Source organism: Poecilia reticulata, linkage group LG1 (genome assembly GCF_000633615.1).
Source record: "Poecilia reticulata strain Guanapo linkage group LG1, Guppy_female_1.0+MT, whole genome shotgun sequence".
Classification (NCBI taxonomy): Eukaryota; Metazoa; Chordata; class Actinopteri; order Cyprinodontiformes; family Poeciliidae; genus Poecilia; species Poecilia reticulata.
Window position 1 is genome coordinate 30,656,476 of NC_024331.1, and position 17,560 is coordinate 30,674,035.

At 38.4% G+C, this 17,560-nt stretch overlaps 2 protein-coding genes across 2 annotated transcripts; one reads left to right on the forward strand and one right to left on the reverse strand.

The window, feature by feature from the left end:
• Positions 1 to 2,349: 2,349 nt before the first annotated feature.
• Positions 2,350 to 7,697, forward strand: ucp1 (uncoupling protein 1). The gene is made up of 7 exons (XM_008419888.2): positions 2,350 to 2,494; positions 2,575 to 2,711; positions 4,328 to 4,526; positions 4,972 to 5,169; positions 5,333 to 5,434; positions 6,051 to 6,231; positions 7,295 to 7,697. The coding sequence occupies exons 2-7, from the start codon at positions 2,586 to 2,588 to the stop codon at positions 7,404 to 7,406; spliced, it is 918 nt and encodes a 305-aa protein (XP_008418110.1). The 5' UTR covers positions 2,350 to 2,494; positions 2,575 to 2,585; the 3' UTR covers positions 7,407 to 7,697.
• Positions 7,698 to 8,020: 323 nt separating this feature from the next.
• Positions 8,021 to 13,025, reverse strand: elmod2 (ELMO/CED-12 domain containing 2). Its single transcript, XM_008419876.2, has 9 exons — positions 12,755 to 13,025; positions 11,324 to 11,470; positions 11,209 to 11,237; positions 10,870 to 10,967; positions 10,654 to 10,783; positions 10,266 to 10,399; positions 9,628 to 9,696; positions 9,415 to 9,548; positions 8,021 to 8,530 (listed from the first exon to the last, which is right to left on the reverse strand). The coding sequence occupies exons 2-9, from the start codon at positions 11,466 to 11,468 to the stop codon at positions 8,376 to 8,378; spliced, it is 894 nt and encodes a 297-aa protein (XP_008418098.1). The 5' UTR covers positions 11,469 to 11,470; positions 12,755 to 13,025; the 3' UTR covers positions 8,021 to 8,375.
• Between the last annotated feature and the right edge of the window lie 4,535 nt (positions 13,026 to 17,560).

Genomic DNA, 17,560 nt, shown 5'->3' on the forward strand with positions numbered 1-17,560 from the left:
AATGTACTGTATAGTTTTTTTGTTTTTTTAATTTGCAAACCTTTTTTTGTTTAAAATCTACAATTTACACATTTCTCGTACAGAAATCCAATAGCTTTTGTCATTACATTAAAATATTGTGTTTATTTGTGACCCTCTTAGTTCTTTCAACTTGATAGTTTTGGTCCCCAAACCAGAAAGTTTGGACACCCCTGATAAAGATTCTTTTTCATCCATCTATTTTCTTCCACTTATTAGAAATTGGGTTGTAAGAATAACGTTTGTTACAACCCAAAAGTTAATGGGTGCATGAATTTATATCGCTTGCCCCTCCACCTCTGACCTAATGACCCGTGAAGGTACCAAACACCCCCAGCTGCAGCCGGCTGTGTGGACAGAACCGGATGGATACGCTAGTTTATCTGGCACAGACTGAGTTAACACAGCAAAGTCCACAGATTTTTAAAGCAAAATCAATACATTTAAAAAAGAAAACATTTCTAAGAACAGCATTCAGTTTACAGAATAAGTTTAAGAAATGCTAAAGTATTCAGTTTCAAAATCCCCAAATGAGTTATTATAGTCAAAATGTTAAAGTAATTATTTTCAAATGAGTTCCAGTCTTGATTCTCTCACAGCAGGTGTGTGTGTGTGTGTGTGTGTGTGTGTGTGTGTGTGTGTGTGTGTGTGTGTGTGTGTGTGTGTGTGTGTGTGTGTGTGTGCGTGTGCGTGTGCGTGTGCGTGTGTGTCACACAGCGAGAAAAACAAACCTCGGTCCTTTCCACTCATCCGTCTCTAATGTCCGAGTCAGTGTGGGTTGTGGTCACGGTCGTCCAATCACAGCTCAGTAAGACACCAAACCAGAATACCATTGGCTGGTGGGAACAAGTCTTCTGTGGACTCCTGATGGAGCAATAAATTATTAATCCATCGAACATTTTGTTGTTCTGAAAGGAACAGTTGAAAGAGTTCGAGTTCGTGTGACTTTTCATTAAAAGGGAAATTTTATTAAGTGAAATTACTCAAAATGTTTCAGGTCCCAAACACAGTTAAAAAGGCTGGAAGTTATTATAGCTTTGAATCTCCTAAAAAATGTTCTTCTTTCTAAAATTGTATTGTTATAGTTGGGTAAGCTCAACTAAAAACCTTAGATGATAGAATATTTTAATTTAATCGCATATCATTTTTAAATGGTTGGGCATCTGCAAAAGAATGTTGTTTCATAGCTGCTTTTAAACGATGTTGACTCCCATTTTATGAGTTTATTTTGATAATAAAAACAGACATTGGCAACATAAACAACATTTTAGGTTTGTTTTATTTCAGGTATACTAACTCTCCAGTAACTTTTTAGGAAAATGTAGGCATAAACCTGGAAAACAAGGAATTGATCAGTTTGACAAACCATTTCCTGAGTAGCTGATTAAAGATGAAAATGAATCAACAGTCCTATTAAACCTGTAGATGACGAGAGGAGTTACTGTAAATTAGAACTAAACTGCATTTGTTCTGATTTACTTTCTGATGTAGTTTACTGTTTTTCACTATTACAACCGAATGGACGGACGGATGGACGGAACCATTTTCCTTCCACTTCACAATTAAAATCTCATTCAAAAATAAATCAAAGTTTGCGGGTGAAAACATGAAAATGTAAAAATGTCTGAGGAGTGTGAATACTTCTGTAAGTCATTGCATATGTACATTTATTCTTGTATAACAGACTGAGCTGCTGCCATAACATGATGTGATTTCAAAGCTCTTATCTTCTGTGGATTGAACTTCAGTCATGGATGAACGTCACCGCTCACATGTATGTCTCCTCACATTTGATTTGACACAAACAACTGAAAAAACAACCAGGAAACATGAACGAAGTGACAGATATGTATCTTCAGACTAAGACAGTTAACAAAACCCAGCATGAAATTGTGACTGCTGTAAAGTCTGCAGAAGTGATTGGGGATTGGGTTTGTGAATCTGCTGTTTGCATGTTTGTGCTGTTATTGGCTGGAAGCCCGGACAAGCCCCCAAAAAACTCACCAGATAACGCTCAGATATCAGCAATGTTCCTGCTGTGTAAATAATTACCTAATATTATTGACTGTTTATGTGGGAAATCTGCTGACACATATTTGTACTCTGCACCAGATGTGGGCATCCAAATAATAAAGATGTTAAATTATGTCTAAGAACTTTGAGATATACATTTTCTTTCACTCTCAACAGAATTTGTTTTTCCTTGTTTGTACTGACAGGCCCCGTCAGGTGAATTGAACATTGATTATCTCGCAGGGAGTGGACTTTGATTGAACCCGGGCACACGAAAGTGCACAGTGACGCCTCTCTGTGGATGCCATAAAAACCGGACAGTAAGTATATAATTACAGAGCGAAAGACGCCTCTTCCCTTTCTGTGCTAGAAGGGCCCTTCGAGGATTACCATCTGGTCCTTCAAACCCTGCCTGGTAACATCTCAGGACCAAAACAAGAACCTCTAATTAGTCCTAAACAGTGTAAGTGCCTTATGCAGCTCTAACTGAGACTTCAGTGTTCGCTGATTTAATGTGAAATCAAAGATGTTTATTGTTTGCAGAGGCAGGGAACATGGTGGGACTCAAGCCCTCAGATGTGCCTCCTCCTCTTGGTGTGAAGATGGCGAGTGCCGGAGCAGCAGCCTGCATAGCGGACATCGTCACGTTTCCTCTGGACACAGCCAAAGTCAGACTACAGGTAGCAGCAAGTTATGATAGTAATCAGTTTATGGCTGAAACGATTAATCAAATTAATCGTGATTAATTGATTGTTGAAATAATAATCGATTAATTACTAAGCAAGGGATGCACAGTGGCGCAGTTGGTAGAGCTGTTGCCTTGCAGCAAGAAGGTTCTGGGTTCGATTCCCGGCCCCGGTCTTTCTGCATGGAGTTTGCATGTTCTCCCTGTGCATGGTGGGTTTTCTCTGGGTACTCCGGTTTCCTCCAACAGTCCAAAAATATGACTGTCAGGTTAATTGGCCTCTCCAAATTGTCCCTAGGTGTGTGTGTGTGTGTGCCTGGTTGTTTGTCTCTGTGTGTCTCTGTGTTTCCCTGCAACAGACCGGCGACCTGTCCAGGGTGACCCCGCCTCTTGCCCGGAACGTTAGCTGGAGATGGGCATCCGCACCCCTCCCGACTCCATTATGGGACAAGGGTGTAAGAAAATGGATGGATGGATAATTATTAAGCAAATGACTATTTGCTTTAAAAAATAAGTGATTCACTTAAAAAAAACTAGTATTTCAAAATAAATGAAGACATTCCTAAAAGATAATTTTGATGTGTAAATAATTTATAGTTACTTCTTCACCCAGATTTAGGTATGCACCGATTTGAAAAGTTGGACCAATATCGATAACCATTATTAGTAATGTAATTTCAGCCAATCAACAATATTCACTAATATTATATTGACCAACTTTCTCCCCTTTTCTCTAGAAACACAAACGGCAACAAGATGGAAATTAGGGCTGAAACAATTAATCGACTCAATCGTGATTGATTAATCGATTTATTAATCTAGTAATGATTAGTAATCTATTAATCCTTAGCTGGAGTGCAGACTCTAAAAAGGGCCATGAAAGAAAGAGAAAAGAATGACTCACTTAAAATTATATATACTTTAAAAATATACAACGGTATTTCTAAAAAGCCTATGCTTGGATGAATTTAGCAGAAATATACAAAAAAGATAAACTGATTGATTGAAGTGACTTCTTCACTTCAAATTTAGGGGTGCACTGATTTGTGCATCCTAGTATTGGGTGCGATACTATTACTATTGCAATTTCAGTCAATTGACAATATTCACTAATATTACATTGACCAATTCTGTATCCTTTTCTCCAGAAACACAAACAGCAACAAGATGGAAATTAGGGCAGAAACAATTATTGCGATTAACCAAATATAGAAATAATCTTAGAAGAAGCCACTATGAATGGAAATATTATTATCACAATATCAACCAATTGATAATATTCACTAATAGTACATTGATCAGCCCTCTCTCTCTCCCTTTCTCCAGAAACAGAAACGGCAACAAAAAATTACGATTAATCGAATCAATCATGATTAACCGATTACTGAAATAATCATCAACTAATTTAATAATCGATTAATCACTAACTGGAAAACATAGACTCTAAAAGTCTATGTACAAAAAATATATACATTTTACAATTAATATAAAAAAACCTTCTTTGTCTGTAAAAATATAATTTTACCAAATGGGTTCAAATTATGATGTTTGCAGCAGAATAGATTTATCTTCTGGTTTTCTAGAAAAGTCTAAATGGGACCTCTTCCTCAGATTCAAGGGGAGAAGCAAGCGGTGGGTAGCATCCGCTACAGAGGGGTGTTTGGTACCATCAGCACCATGGTCCGGACCGAGGGGCCCAGGTCCTTGTATAACGGGCTGGTGGCCGGACTGCAGAGGCAGCTGTGTTTCGCTTCCATCAGAATCGGTCTCTATGACAACGTGAAAAACTTCTACACTGGAGGCAAAGAAAGTAGGATTTCACTTGCACACTGCAAAAACACAAAGTCTTTTCATTTAGTTTCTAGTGGAAATGTCTTAGTATAAATAAGACAAAACTAACTTAAAACTTTTTTGGGAAGATACATGAACTTGTTTTAGGTCAATAAATCCTTAATATTGATGAAGAAGTACTACGTCAGAAATTATTTACTCAATACAAGCCCCTTTGTTGCTAAAAAGTTACTTGTCAGTGAGTTTTGTTTTAACTCAAGTGTACTATGTTTGTATTAGAAACTACACCAAAAACACTTGTTAGGATGTTTTAGGACAGGTTAGCATGTAGCATGGTTCTGGTGGCTGAGCAAAATCCTGCAGTCCGTCTATTGTAACATTCCTGTTGCACCATTTATAAAGAAATTCTATATATTAAATTCTAAAACAAGCTAAGAACATCCTACTCTTCCACGTCTCTCCAGATCCAGGCGTGCTGATGCGGATACTGGCCGGCTGCACAACAGGTGCCATGGCGGTGTCGTTTGCACAACCCACCGACGTGGTTAAGGTTCGATTCCAGGCCCAGATGAACCTGAACGGCGTGGCGCGGCGCTACAACGGCACAATGCAAGCGTACAGGCAAATCTTCCTCAATGAGGGCTTACGAGGCCTGTGGAAAGGTGAGAGGAGAGGTTCCCACGTCAGGGGACAAAATCCACAATGTTGTTGAGTAATGCTTTAAGTGTGTGTGTGTGTGTGTGTGTGTGTGTGTGTGTGTGTATGTGTGTGTGTGTGTGTGTGTGTGTGTGTGTGTGTGTGTGTGTGTGTGTGTGTATTCTTCAGGAACATTACCTAACATCACAAGAAATGCACTGGTGAACTGCACAGAACTGGTTACCTATGACCTGATCAAAGAGGCCATTCTCAGACACAAACTGTTGTCAGGTAAGAGTTCCCCAGCCTGGCACTCTATGGCAAGCCAACTTATTATATAATAATGAAACAGGATCATGTAAAATTGACTTTTTTGAGCTTTACATCATGTTATGAAGTTATTCCAACATCAAAAATATACCTGGAATGTTGCCTTGATTTTTTAATGCATGTCTAAGAAACCCTTTAATCTCCACGGCAACCATTCAGCCGTGCAAAACGCCTGGGTGGACCTAGCCCCGCCTCCGAGACACAGCTCTTCTGTATGAAAAACCAAATTCTTCATAAAAGTTACATTCTGCAGCTTTACTTAAAAATAAATAATCATGAGATAGGAGTGTGTTTTCAACAACGTGCCATAATATGCTCTCCTTTAACGCTCCTGTTTGAGAGGAGCTTGCCGATTGGACCAGACTCCCCCACCCTCCCACCTCCCTCCCGTGCAGCTGATAACCGTCCTGGTACAGAACATGTTGCAATGTCCCGTCACAGAAAGCTGTAAATACAGTAGTTAATGTGAGATTTATCACAACCATCCTCTCCGCTCCATTCAGATTACACGGACTGCTGACACAGACCCAGAACAATCACCTCACAGTTGATGGGATCCTCCATTATCTCCCCACAGATAATCTTCCGTGCCACTTTGTGTCTGCGTTCGGAGCGGGCTTTGTCACCACGGTGATTGCCTCCCCAGTGGATGTGGTGAAAACACGATACATGAACTCTCCACCAGGCCAGTACCGCAGCGCCATCAACTGCGCCTGGACCATGATGACTAAAGAGGGACCAACTGCCTTTTACAAAGGGTGAACCTCCCCCCATCTACTCTGATGCTGCAAAATAAAAACCGAGGGTCTTCAGAATCAGCCACCTGATTACTGAATTAGAGGACTCTTGGTGAAAACACAACTAATCTTGTAAAGCCATATCCACGTCATAAAACGTGGTGGTGGCTGCATCATGCTGTGGGAACACTGTTCAATTCTAGAGAGAGATAAGCTGAAAGTTGATGAAAAGATGGATGGCAGTGGCGACCCTAGAAAATGTTCATAGAGGTTGTGAGATGGGACGAGGAAAGAAAGTAGCAAAGAAACAAATAAGGGGAGAAAGTAGAAAACAGGAAAGTAAAGAAAAAAGAAGTAAAGAAAAAAGCAAAGAAAGACAAAAAATCAAAAGAAAAAAAAGAAAGAAGTAAGGAATGAACTAAAGGAAGAAGCAAAGGAAGTAAAGAAAGTAAGGAAAAAAGCTAAAAGAAAAAGAATTACAGAAAAGTGAAGAAAAAATAATGTAAAAGAAAGAAGCAAAAAAGGAAGTAAAGACAGGCACACATGTAAATGTATTCATTTATTGGGCTTTACATTTGTGTCTTGTTTGACGGTGTCTGTATGTGTTTGTATGAACTGAACATGAATTATTAAAGTGGTGGTTGTCTTCAGGGTGGCCACAGAAAACCCCTGGCCACCACTTGGGGGCGCCACTGATGGGTGGAAGTAATTACAAGCAATCCTAGAAGAAAACCTATTAGACTCTGTAACACCGTCAGCTGGGGCAGATTTACTGAACATAAACCCTAAACACTCAACCAGAGCTACAGTGGGCTGGTTTACATCAAGACATATTCATGTTAGAATGGCCTAGTCAAAGTCCAGAATAAAATGCAATTAAATACTGATACTCTGATACTCTATCCACTTTAGTTTTGACACCAGTGAGGATGAATTAAACTGATTTTTATTGTAAAGGATTGAAAACCACAAACAGTTTCCTTCCTTTTCTCAACGATGCACAAAATCCCAACGAAATAATTTAGGAGGTATGAATACTTTTCAAAGGCTCTACATTAGTATTGATAATTTCCTTGTTTTCCAGGTTTATGCCTTCGTTTCTGAGACTGGGATCCTGGAATGTCGTCATGTTCGTCTCATTCGAGCAAATCAAGAGAGCCATGATGGTGTCCAGAAGAATCGAAGCACCAAACTGAGACCCGACTCAAAAGCCTGAACGTAAACCTCAAAACAACCTGGATGTTGTACCTCTAATACAGGGAAAACCAGCTTCTGTTGAAGCTCCATTTCCCCTGAAAGCAGAGTGCTGTATTTAACTTTTTACTTTTTTTTTATACTCTGGAACCAATGCAGTCACTATGGGAGCGAAAGCCGTTGACACAAGTTTGCACTTTATGTAAGGCATGTCAGAACTTGCTCAGGTAGCCTAAACCAGCACTTATTTACATCTTAATAAAATGATTTGTTATTAAAATGTGTAAAACGTGTTTTTGTTCATCTTTAATACATTTTTTTATACATGTATATTTCACTTTAACACACCAACAATTTTTAATTCAAATGTGAAATGTATTGACTTCAAGCAGAAAGTTCCTCGAAATTGCAAACTGAAGCATAAAATGTAATGAGCAATAAAAACTCAAGTCTTGGGAAATAAAGACTGAAAACAAGGTGCAAAGCGTGACACGAGTGGGTAGATATTAAACCACACACAACGATGGAGCGCCATGTTTTATGTTTAAGTCATGAGCTCAGGACATAAACATGAATAACCTGAGGGTAAAACTGTCACAACACAGAGACCTTAAACTCAAGGAAACATGGTAATTACATTTTTAATGTGAAAATTTGATCACCAAGGTGCTTAAAGCCTCATGAGTCATGATCTCCACCTGAGTCTTGTGCAGCAGCTCTCATTTCTCTGAACAGTCTCTGGAATGGTCACTTTTCGGAGGTACAGGGGTTCGGATTTGTGCTGCATGTGGAAAACAGTCGTCGTTCTGGACGAAGGTTGACTGGGCACCACTAAAGTATCACTAAAGAAACTGAAAAAGTTACGATTTGTAGTTTGCTTGTTGTGGGTCTTCTTTGACAATCCCGCCTCCTTCAATCAGATCCAACTGGGACGTAAACAAGGAGATTAGTGTAAAATGTGTCAAAGCACATTAATTGCAAGCGACAGTCAGTGTGAGAGACACGTCAGGGTCCTGCAGATGAGTCTTCACTATGTTGAGAAACTTTTCTCTGTACTGATTGAAGTGCATGATGCTCTCTGGCTCCTCGGCAACCCAGAATTTATCAAACTCATACGCAAGATAACCTGGAAAGTAAAACAGAGGCTGAAGAAAAACTTCCACACTGAGAAGGAGAAACGTGGAACAGACACGGTGGCTTGGAAAAATCTTCCATATTTTGTAACACAACCACAAACCTCAGTATAGACCCGGTGCAGCATGACGTCACGGGGCGGGCGGCCATCATTTAGTTTATGTGGTGTCTTTATGTAAGAGAAAACTACTGTTGATTAAGGCTTCAGCAGTTAATTGGATTAATTGTGATGAATTGAATATTGCAATAATTGGTACCTGGAATGTATAGACTCAAAAAGGGTTACAAGATACTTAGAGCAGTATTTAAGCCAAACGTGTGCTATAAAACATACATTTTGTGTCTAAGATTTAAAAAAATCTTTATCTGTGAAAATGTGAAGTCCTACAGTGGCAGTTTTAGCTTCACCTGGTTCATATTCTGTAAAACAAAATGTCTTGTTAGGCATTTAAATAGTTCTCTAATTATTGATCAGTTAATTAAAAAAAACCTTGTACTGATGTTCAGCCAAGCAGAAAAGGCTGAGCTTTTCTACAAAGTAAACGGACTGAATTTCAGTGTCTTTCTAGTCAAATCAAACACTTTACACTAGAGGCACATTCACCCATTCACCCACCAATCGGCAGGCAGCTTGGGTTTAAAGAGGAAGCTGGAATCAAACCCACAACCCTCAGTTTGCAAGACGACTTCTCCACCCACTAAGCCACAATCGCCATCCGGAAAGTATTGAACACATTAGTGCATACTCCAATTTTCATTGTCTTGGCCAATCACATAAAATCTAAATAAAACACACTGAGGTCTGTGGCTGCATTATGACCAAATATGGAAGCTAAATATGTCTGAATGGATTTATGAAGCACTACAGGGACTCACAGTAAAAGTGGTGGAAGTCCTCGAGCTCCGGAGAACCTGGGACTGAATTGTAGAAATGTGGTTTCAGAGCGCCGCTCTTCAGCAGGCTGTACGCCATTTCTGTCAGGTTGATCCCAACTATAGCATATGAATACCTGAAACAAATTTCACGTCTATTACACAAGCAGGTTTCCACAAGCAAACAGAAAGGATGCTGAAATAACTGCCTCTTACCCCAGTTTGGGGTGGTTTGCATGAGACAGCACCTGGCGAGACTCTGCTGTGTAGTTTTCACTGAAAAAGCTGAAAAACAAAAAAACGTCGGGATTTATTTCAGCCCAACTTGGGGGTTAATTCTCTGAATAAACAACTTCATCCAGTAAAACATGGAGTGGCTGTAAAAACTGAAGAAGGAGGAAGAACAACGCTACATTTTTTATGAACTAACTAATCTGGGATCTGAAAAGAAAATGGATTTGAAGAAAATTCTGGTACTTCTGTGCAAATTCTTTGCACTTATTTCATGAGAAAACTGGAAAAACTGCTAAAAATCTGCATATTTTATGATATCTATGTTTAAAAACATTTGTTTGATCTTTATCATTTTTAAGTTAAAAAGATCTACTGTAAAAGGTCACAGGTTGCATAGTCTTAGTTTAAAGGACAAAATCCCACTAAACTACAGCAAAGGCTTTGGGTATAATGGGCCAAAATGTGAAAAAGGGGTGTAAATACTTTTGGGAGGCACTGCATAGAGCTACAATATGTTATATTCTTCTAAATCCTCTATTACTGATGTTGGAGAACTGTATTTGTACTTAACTTGTGTTAAAAAGTGCTCGTTTATCTGAAGTAACGTGATAACTACTCACACCAGGTTGATGAGACCCAGCAGGCCCATTCCTCTGAAATCCGTCTTTGGATCGTCTCCTTGGAAACCGATGTCTCCCCACTGCTTCGTTATCCTGGACTCCAGTTTCACTGTCGGCATCAACAAGTCCCAAAGCTAAAAACACAAAGTTCTACAGTCAAACATCTAAATGGCGTCTGGAATGGACCACAGGACCAAAGACGTCCGCCGTCATCTGCAGCGGCTTGATTGAAGAGAAAGATTATGGAGAATAATTTAGTTGCAGCCCTCTTGGAAATAAACATTAATTATTAATAGCGGTCCAGTTTTACTTATCGGGCCGATACCGATGTGTTAAAAATTTACTAAAATCATCTGACATGTCCTGCACAGAACTATAAAACCCACACCTTCAACAGCATGGCCTCGTGTTTTGGGTTGTCCGAGTTGAAGACCTCCTTCCTCAAGTCTTCCACACAAAAATACAATCTGCTGTATCCTGTTATCTGCAGCAGGCAGATGTGCAGGTTTGCCTTAAATCTGCAAGACGAACAGAGAAAGGAGCAACGAGTCGCTCATAACTACAACGAAACAACTAAAAGATGAAGATGTGAAAGTAAACTTACAGGTGATCTGAATGGGGTTTGATTTCCTTCTCTTTCATAATCTCATTCACATGTTCCTCTATATTTTCCTTGTTTGTTTCCAAAGCTAATCTCAAAACCTGTGAAGGGAAAAACAATCAAAAAAACAACACAGAAGTGCATCAGACATAAAAAATATATATATAAGTAAAATAAACAATGACCAGCCTGAGAGGTTTTTTTTAATTCAATGAAGGAAAAACAAAAGTACCAGTGTTCTCAGACTGTTGGCTTGAGAAACGGTTGGCAAGCTTTAGATATACTTTACATTTAGATCTGTTCTTTCCTGAAATTTACAACATTTTAGCTTGGATATCTTACTTTATTTTTAGATGACTGGAGAGAGTATTCTGGAAGGCAAGGAAACGGGGAGCAGATTAGTGAAAGGTGGAAACTGCCCGGCAACAAGAGGATTACTGGTGGAGGAGTATTTTACCTGCTTTTGTTGTCATCGTGGCTCCTGGTTTGTATCCAGAGCAAATCCTCTGCAGCTCACAAGTCCCTGTCGTTTTCCTGAGGAGCCACTTTAACCAGGATCTCAGCAGTGATGTGTAAATATACTGCCAGATACGCTTAAACATTTCTGTAATATATGCAAAGAAACAAGCAGGAGCATCTTTTCTAAATCGATTTTAGAAGCATTTTCATTTTTATCTTTAGAGAGAACAAAGAGTGAATGGGGTCTTGTTCATTTTTGGTCAATTTCAGACATTTTTGGTTAGGAAAGGAAGCTGTCTGCCACTTATATTTCTTTTTTGCTTGGATACAAATTTTCCTTCATGTCCAGCTTACGAAAGAAAATAAATTAATACACAATTATGAAGTACAAATAATTTTAACAAAAGGGAAGTAAAGAGCCAGTGTCAGTGAAGGAAGACATGGGTCAGTAAGAGATTCTTTGAACTTTTGATTAAAAAATATCATGGTTCCACAAAATTAATGGAAAATTTCAAATAAAAGTGAATATGAATATAACATTCTTTCTGCTCTAAAAATCATACAATACACTGACCATAAATGTAAGTAGAGATTTAAACACCTGATACTTTAGTAATAAACCTTCTGACTGCACACAATGTTAACCCCTTGTGCTTTCCAGCTTTTTATAAAACTTTACTGGAAGAACAATGATCTATATAACAGACAAGTCATAATATTCTGACTTATATTTATCAAAATATGACAACTGCAAAAAAATTATCTGATTATTTTTAGTTTTTTAGAATATTTTTTTCTGATAATTAATTTCATCTGATTAATTCAAAAACTACAGCTGAAAGTTTTCCTCTAGTTTTATATTTTCAGATAAAAATACAAACTTGTAGACTTGACAGAGCATATATACTTTCTATTGCACACCGACCACTGCGTCGATGTTAGTAGGACACAAATTAAACTCATCTGTTTGTTTCACAGCAACAATGTCCCCTAAGACATTAAACTCGTCCCCAGGCAGCTTCCCAGAAGGTCTGGTGATTCTAAGTCAGCGTAAGGCACAAATATTCCGCCTGAAATCTCAGAACGACATCATCCATGAGGCTGAAACAGCCAAAACAATAGCATAACTGTGTTAGCATCTATGCTAACTTCAAAGTGCCATGATTATTCCGTTAATTTACAAATGTTCCGCGAGTTCATTCGCCATTTAGTAACCAAAGCATGTTGGTATTACCCAGTTGTTATCTTATAATTCATCATTTAATTCACAGACTAACCTAGTTAGCATTAAAATTCACAAGTGACAGCTCAGAACAACAGGTTGCCATTGATTTGTCTGTTAGCTTCCTGCATCACCAGGACTTGGTTACGTCCCAAACACATCGTGTGGCAGCGCTGATGATTAGAAACCAGTTGTGCTGTAGCTTACCTTATTATTGTTGTTGGAAAATGTTACAGAACTCAAGTATTTCCTTCTGCTTTGAAGCTAACCCGTGTGTTCGAGGTAAAAGGTTAGCAACGTATCTCTTGACAACGGCGCTATGATTCTGGTGCGTTCAGATTCAGTTCCAACCCACAGCTACTCAACTGCGTGTACTAAGAAAACAAAACGTTTGTGACTGATAAGAACAAATATCAGTCGTACTGAGTGTCTTTAAAAATTTTCCAAAAGAATAACTAGCAAAAACGATGTAAAATATTTAAAAATCAAGTTGGAATTACATTACGGAACTGAAAGAACAATGTCTTTGAACTCACCAGTTCAAATCTTACAGAAGGGCTGTTGCGGCGCCATCTGGTGGACAAAAAAACACACGACCATGCGCATTGAATTCCAGTTTTCTGGGCTTTTCCCAGGAAATCAACTGAAGCAGAAAAACATTCATATATTCAGTTTGGGGGCTGCACAGTGGCGCAGTTGGTAGAGATGCTGCCTTGCAGCAAGAAGGTTCTGGGTTCGATTCCCGGCCCCGGTCTTTCTGCATGGAGTTTGCATGTTCTCCCTGTGCATGGTGGGTTTTCTCCGGGTACTCCGGTTTCCTCCCACAGTCCAAAAACATGACTGTCAGGCTAATTGGCCTCTCCAAATTGTCCCTAGGTGTGAGTGTGTGTGTGCATGGTTGTGTGTCTTGTGTGTCTCTGTGTTGCCCTGCAACAGACTGGCGACCTGTCCAGGGTGACCCTGCCTCTCGCCCGGMAYGCYAGCTGGAGATGGGCACCAGCACCCCTCCCAACCCCACTGGGGGACAAGGGTGTAAAGAAAATGGATGGATGGATATTCAGTCTGAGTTTTAGTGCAAAACAGAAAACCCGACAATGTATAAAAACATGCTGACTGCTGTTTCCTGTCAGTTTATTTTATTTTATGAAACCTTGCAACATTTTTAAAGGAAACAAAAGAGGCCACATAAAAATAATTTGCTGTAGAAGTTCATCCTATGGCTTTGTCAAGGATGGGTAAGCACTGAAAGACAGGGCAAGAGTATCATCTATGAGCTGAGAACATTAAGTTGTTAGCTGCAGTATCTCAACTAAAAAGAACTACAGGCTAGATGTAGCATCTATGAGGAGTAAAAAACAGAGATAAAGTTCAAAGCTGAAGTAACGGCAAATAATGCAAAACATTCTCCATTGTCCTTAAAATATGTTTAAAACAATTCATTCCAGCTGCGTTGCACAATTCACAAATGAAAATGGTACAAAGTTGACTGTGGGAATAGTTTTATACATTTATATGAGGTGTTTATAATGAGTATTTATTTGTAAATGAGTAATTCTGCTGCTATTAGACTAGTGGTTACACTGTTAAAACAGCAGCAAGATCCAGCACAAAACCACAGACAGTTTTCCCCTCATGCTTGAGCAGTAATCTGGTTTATCAACAATGCTGCCGATCTTCAGATTGTCACCGTTGGTGCACTTGACTTTAATTAAGTCACAGTCTCTCACCTAATCAGTCCCTCTGGGTTTTCACGGGCTGGAGGTCTATCCCATACAATTACTGCATTAGAAGAGGAGCTCCGTCTGAGGCAGGCTATATTTGAAAAGCCAATCCCCAAAGTAAGCACTTAGTTTCTAGCAATAGTCTGAAGATTAGAGGAGGATGAGTCAGGATTCAGACTATAATGCTGAAATTAAGACTGTTCTATTTTAAAACAGCATAAATGAAAAAAATTACTGAAATTTGATCTTTAATTTACTTAATGGCGCACCCAGTAGCAGTACTGTGCAAAAACCTCTAATCAGCCCTCATTTCTTAATGTTTTGCTTCCAAGGAGACAGTGGTAAGTTTGAGGAGGATGCAGTAAATAAATAAATAAATAAATAAATAAATAAATAAATAAATAAATAAATAAATAAATAAACATTTGTGAAGTTCACTATGACAGAACTGCAGCAAAGATTGAAAATTATTAGACCAGAAGTGTCCAAACTTTCTGTCCTGAGGGACAAAACCATCAAGTTGACAGCAAATTTATTTATTTAATGCAAAAAAATCATGTGACATTTATTTTATTGTCTGCTCAGATAATAGATTAAAACATGAAAAATTTGAAACAAAATTGTTAGATATTTTTTTTAGATTCAAAACATAAATAATTCAGGACATACATTTTCTAAAAAAAAATAAAAAATAGTAGGGGCTGACTATTTGTGGCCTTATAATCCTAAAAAACTGCAACAGAAGCAAAAACCTGGACAAAGAACTTATGTTGTACCAAGCATATTTTGTAATTTTAAGATTTTATTTGTCAATTTAAAAGAATTTAAAAAATGTTGCCTGACCTTACAAGTCATATTTTCCTCAAACTAGAACTGTGGAGGGATCTTTATGTTTTGGTTAGATAAGACAAAGACTGAGCTTTTTGCAAACACATGTGAGCGTGTACTTTGTTTCTACTGTTAAGTATGGTGGTGGATCTGTGATGCCGTGGGCTCGTTTCTCATTTAAAAGCCCAGTGTATGGCTTCATGAATTCTTTGGACTAATTTGAAGTCAAAATCTGATGGATCTGTTAAAAACCTGGTAATTTTTGGTCATTAAATCTTTCAGTGGGATAATAAACCAAAAATTATAACTTAAATGTCAACCTTCTTCATCTCTAGATCTAAATCTTACTGGAAACCCAGAAATCTGGAGAATCTACAGAATTAGTGGTCAAAATTTCCCCTCTTATGCTCCAACACTGTGAAATATTACAGAAGAGTAAAATCCTGTCCTAGAAGTGGAGCCACTTTTAATCTTTCCACAATGACATAACAAGAAACTTGAGCTAAAGAGGGATCAGAGAGAGATATTTAAATGATCCAAACGTCTACAACGAAATTTGCATGTGTATTTTCTCCATATCAGAGGCAGAAAGCAGTCTGAAATTCATGCCTGAACTCAACCAACTGCTGCCCTGCGGAGAATGAATCAAGTAGTGAGAGGCGGAGAAGAGCAGGTCAACTGCAGCGCATTAGCAAATATCAGAGGTTGCATAAACTACTGCATAATAAGAGGGCTGTGTTCACCCGTTCACTGCAAATGTGGAAGCAGCAAGTGTTTGAAAACATAAACAGATGGTTTCTTGTCTTTAAACACTTTTCATTGCTTTGCACTAAAACTATTTTCTGTATGAATGTGTCAGATTTTTTTAAAATTTGATAGTTGAAATTAAATGAATTAGAATGTGCAAGAACAACACATCAATTAGTAATTTCAGCCACACAGACAAAAGCCTTTTTTTTTCTTGGGAGTGTCAAGGGGAAGTTTTTAGACCTAAAACACTACAATAGATAAAGTAAACATTAAACTAGTAGATTTTACTTCCTTTATTTATCCATAAAAAGCTTCAGTGAGAGTAGAGCTGCAGCAGTGTCGGGGATCTCTACCAATTCTGTTAGCAGAGACGTCAAATTTCCAAGCATGAAGCTACTGGATGGCTCTAAAAATCTGACAGCAGAAGATGCAACATGCAAAGATTTTAATTTCTGCAGCAGTTATTGTTTACTGTCATTAAAATTCACAGTAGTTATGTGCTGTATTATCAAGCACCAAGCAAAAAGTTCAAATAAATCTTTAAAAGTACACAAAATTGCGATTGTCATGTGTTGGACTTTGCTTAATCTGTTAAGTAGTTATGCTTCTGAGTTTCTTTTTTCCCTTTCTATCCTGTGATAGAAAAGAAAGAGAGTAAAGAGAACTAACAGGAAGTTCTCTTTACTTCCTGTTAGCTTCATGCTTCTGAGTTTTCCTGTCTTCTTCGGTTTTTCTTATATCTGTTCTGCAGGTTCCTCTGCTCAGTTATGCGCTGCTCAGTCAGCTTCCCTGCATGTTCCTGCTTTGTTTTTTTTTTTTTTAAGTTTTATGTACTTCATTTGATCCAATTGTAAGTTTCTATTTGACATGAAATATTTTGCATCCACCTCTGTCTATCTCTTGCCCGCTGTTACGGCATCAGTGGGCCCTGCCCTCTTTTTCCTTGCAGGGTTCTGCAGTCAGGCCCTGCAGGTGTTGGATGTTCCCCTGATTGGCGTCCTGCAGCTTTAAAGCTGCTAGGCGTACAGCAGAGAGGAGGCTTTTCCCTTCCCTCTTCTCAGATCCCCACTTGGTTTGGTTTGTATCTTTTGGTTGAGTTTTGTTAGGTTTTGCATTTGCTAATTTCTGGTTATTTATAGGTTTTAGCTTTAATCTATTTTGGTTTCTTATTTCAGGCATTTCTTTTTTTTCAGGGTTATTTCTTTCATATAACTTAATAAATTCTACTTTCATTTACACATTAAATCCTTGTGTGGTCTCCATTAATGTTGCCCCATCAAACGAGCCTGGTGGATGTAACACCCGCATTTGTGATTATTTTGCCAATTTCTGACAGACAATGTGGGGCCATACCCCACTGGTGTCCAGCCAGTACCTTAGGTATTGCAAACACAGAACTGCTAAGTTCTACAGGTTCATGATGTAATTAGGTGAAGAGCACAAAAAAATGTATGATCAAAAAAAGCATTTCTTTAAACCTTTAGTATACTTTTCTTTTTATGTAGGCCAACTCTATATCACAAAAAGCTTAATTCTTCATCAGTGCCACTTACCTTGCCACCAACAACTGGCCAGTCAGTCTTTTATGGTTTTTTTAATTAATGGAATTAGGATGAATGACAAGTTTTAATGATTTACATTTCTGTTTATCTGTTTGTTTTTTCACAACGGCTCTTTTTTTATATATGTCAACCGTTTCTCAGTTTATTCCAGG

Excerpts from the sequence above, each read along its gene's own strand:
- elmod2 (XM_008419876.2), bottom strand. The coding sequence starts at position 11,468 with ATGTTTAAGCGTATCTGGCAGTATATTTACACATCACTGCTGAGATCC. Across the intron at positions 9,549-9,627 it reads GCAAACCACCCCAAACTGGG|GTATTCATATGCTATAGTTG; the intron begins GTAAGAGGCAGT and ends AATTTGTTTCAG. Across the intron at positions 8,531-9,414 it reads GGACTTCCACCACTTTTACT|GTTATCTTGCGTATGAGTTT; the intron begins GTGAGTCCCTGT and ends TTTACTTTCCAG.
- ucp1 (XM_008419888.2), top strand. The coding sequence starts at position 2,586 with ATGGTGGGACTCAAGCCCTCAGATGTGCCTCCTCCTCTTGGTGTGAAG. Across the intron at positions 2,712-4,327 it reads CAGCCAAAGTCAGACTACAG|ATTCAAGGGGAGAAGCAAGC; the intron begins GTAGCAGCAAGT and ends CCTCTTCCTCAG. Across the intron at positions 6,232-7,294 it reads CCAACTGCCTTTTACAAAGG|GTTTATGCCTTCGTTTCTGA; the intron begins GTGAACCTCCCC and ends CTTGTTTTCCAG.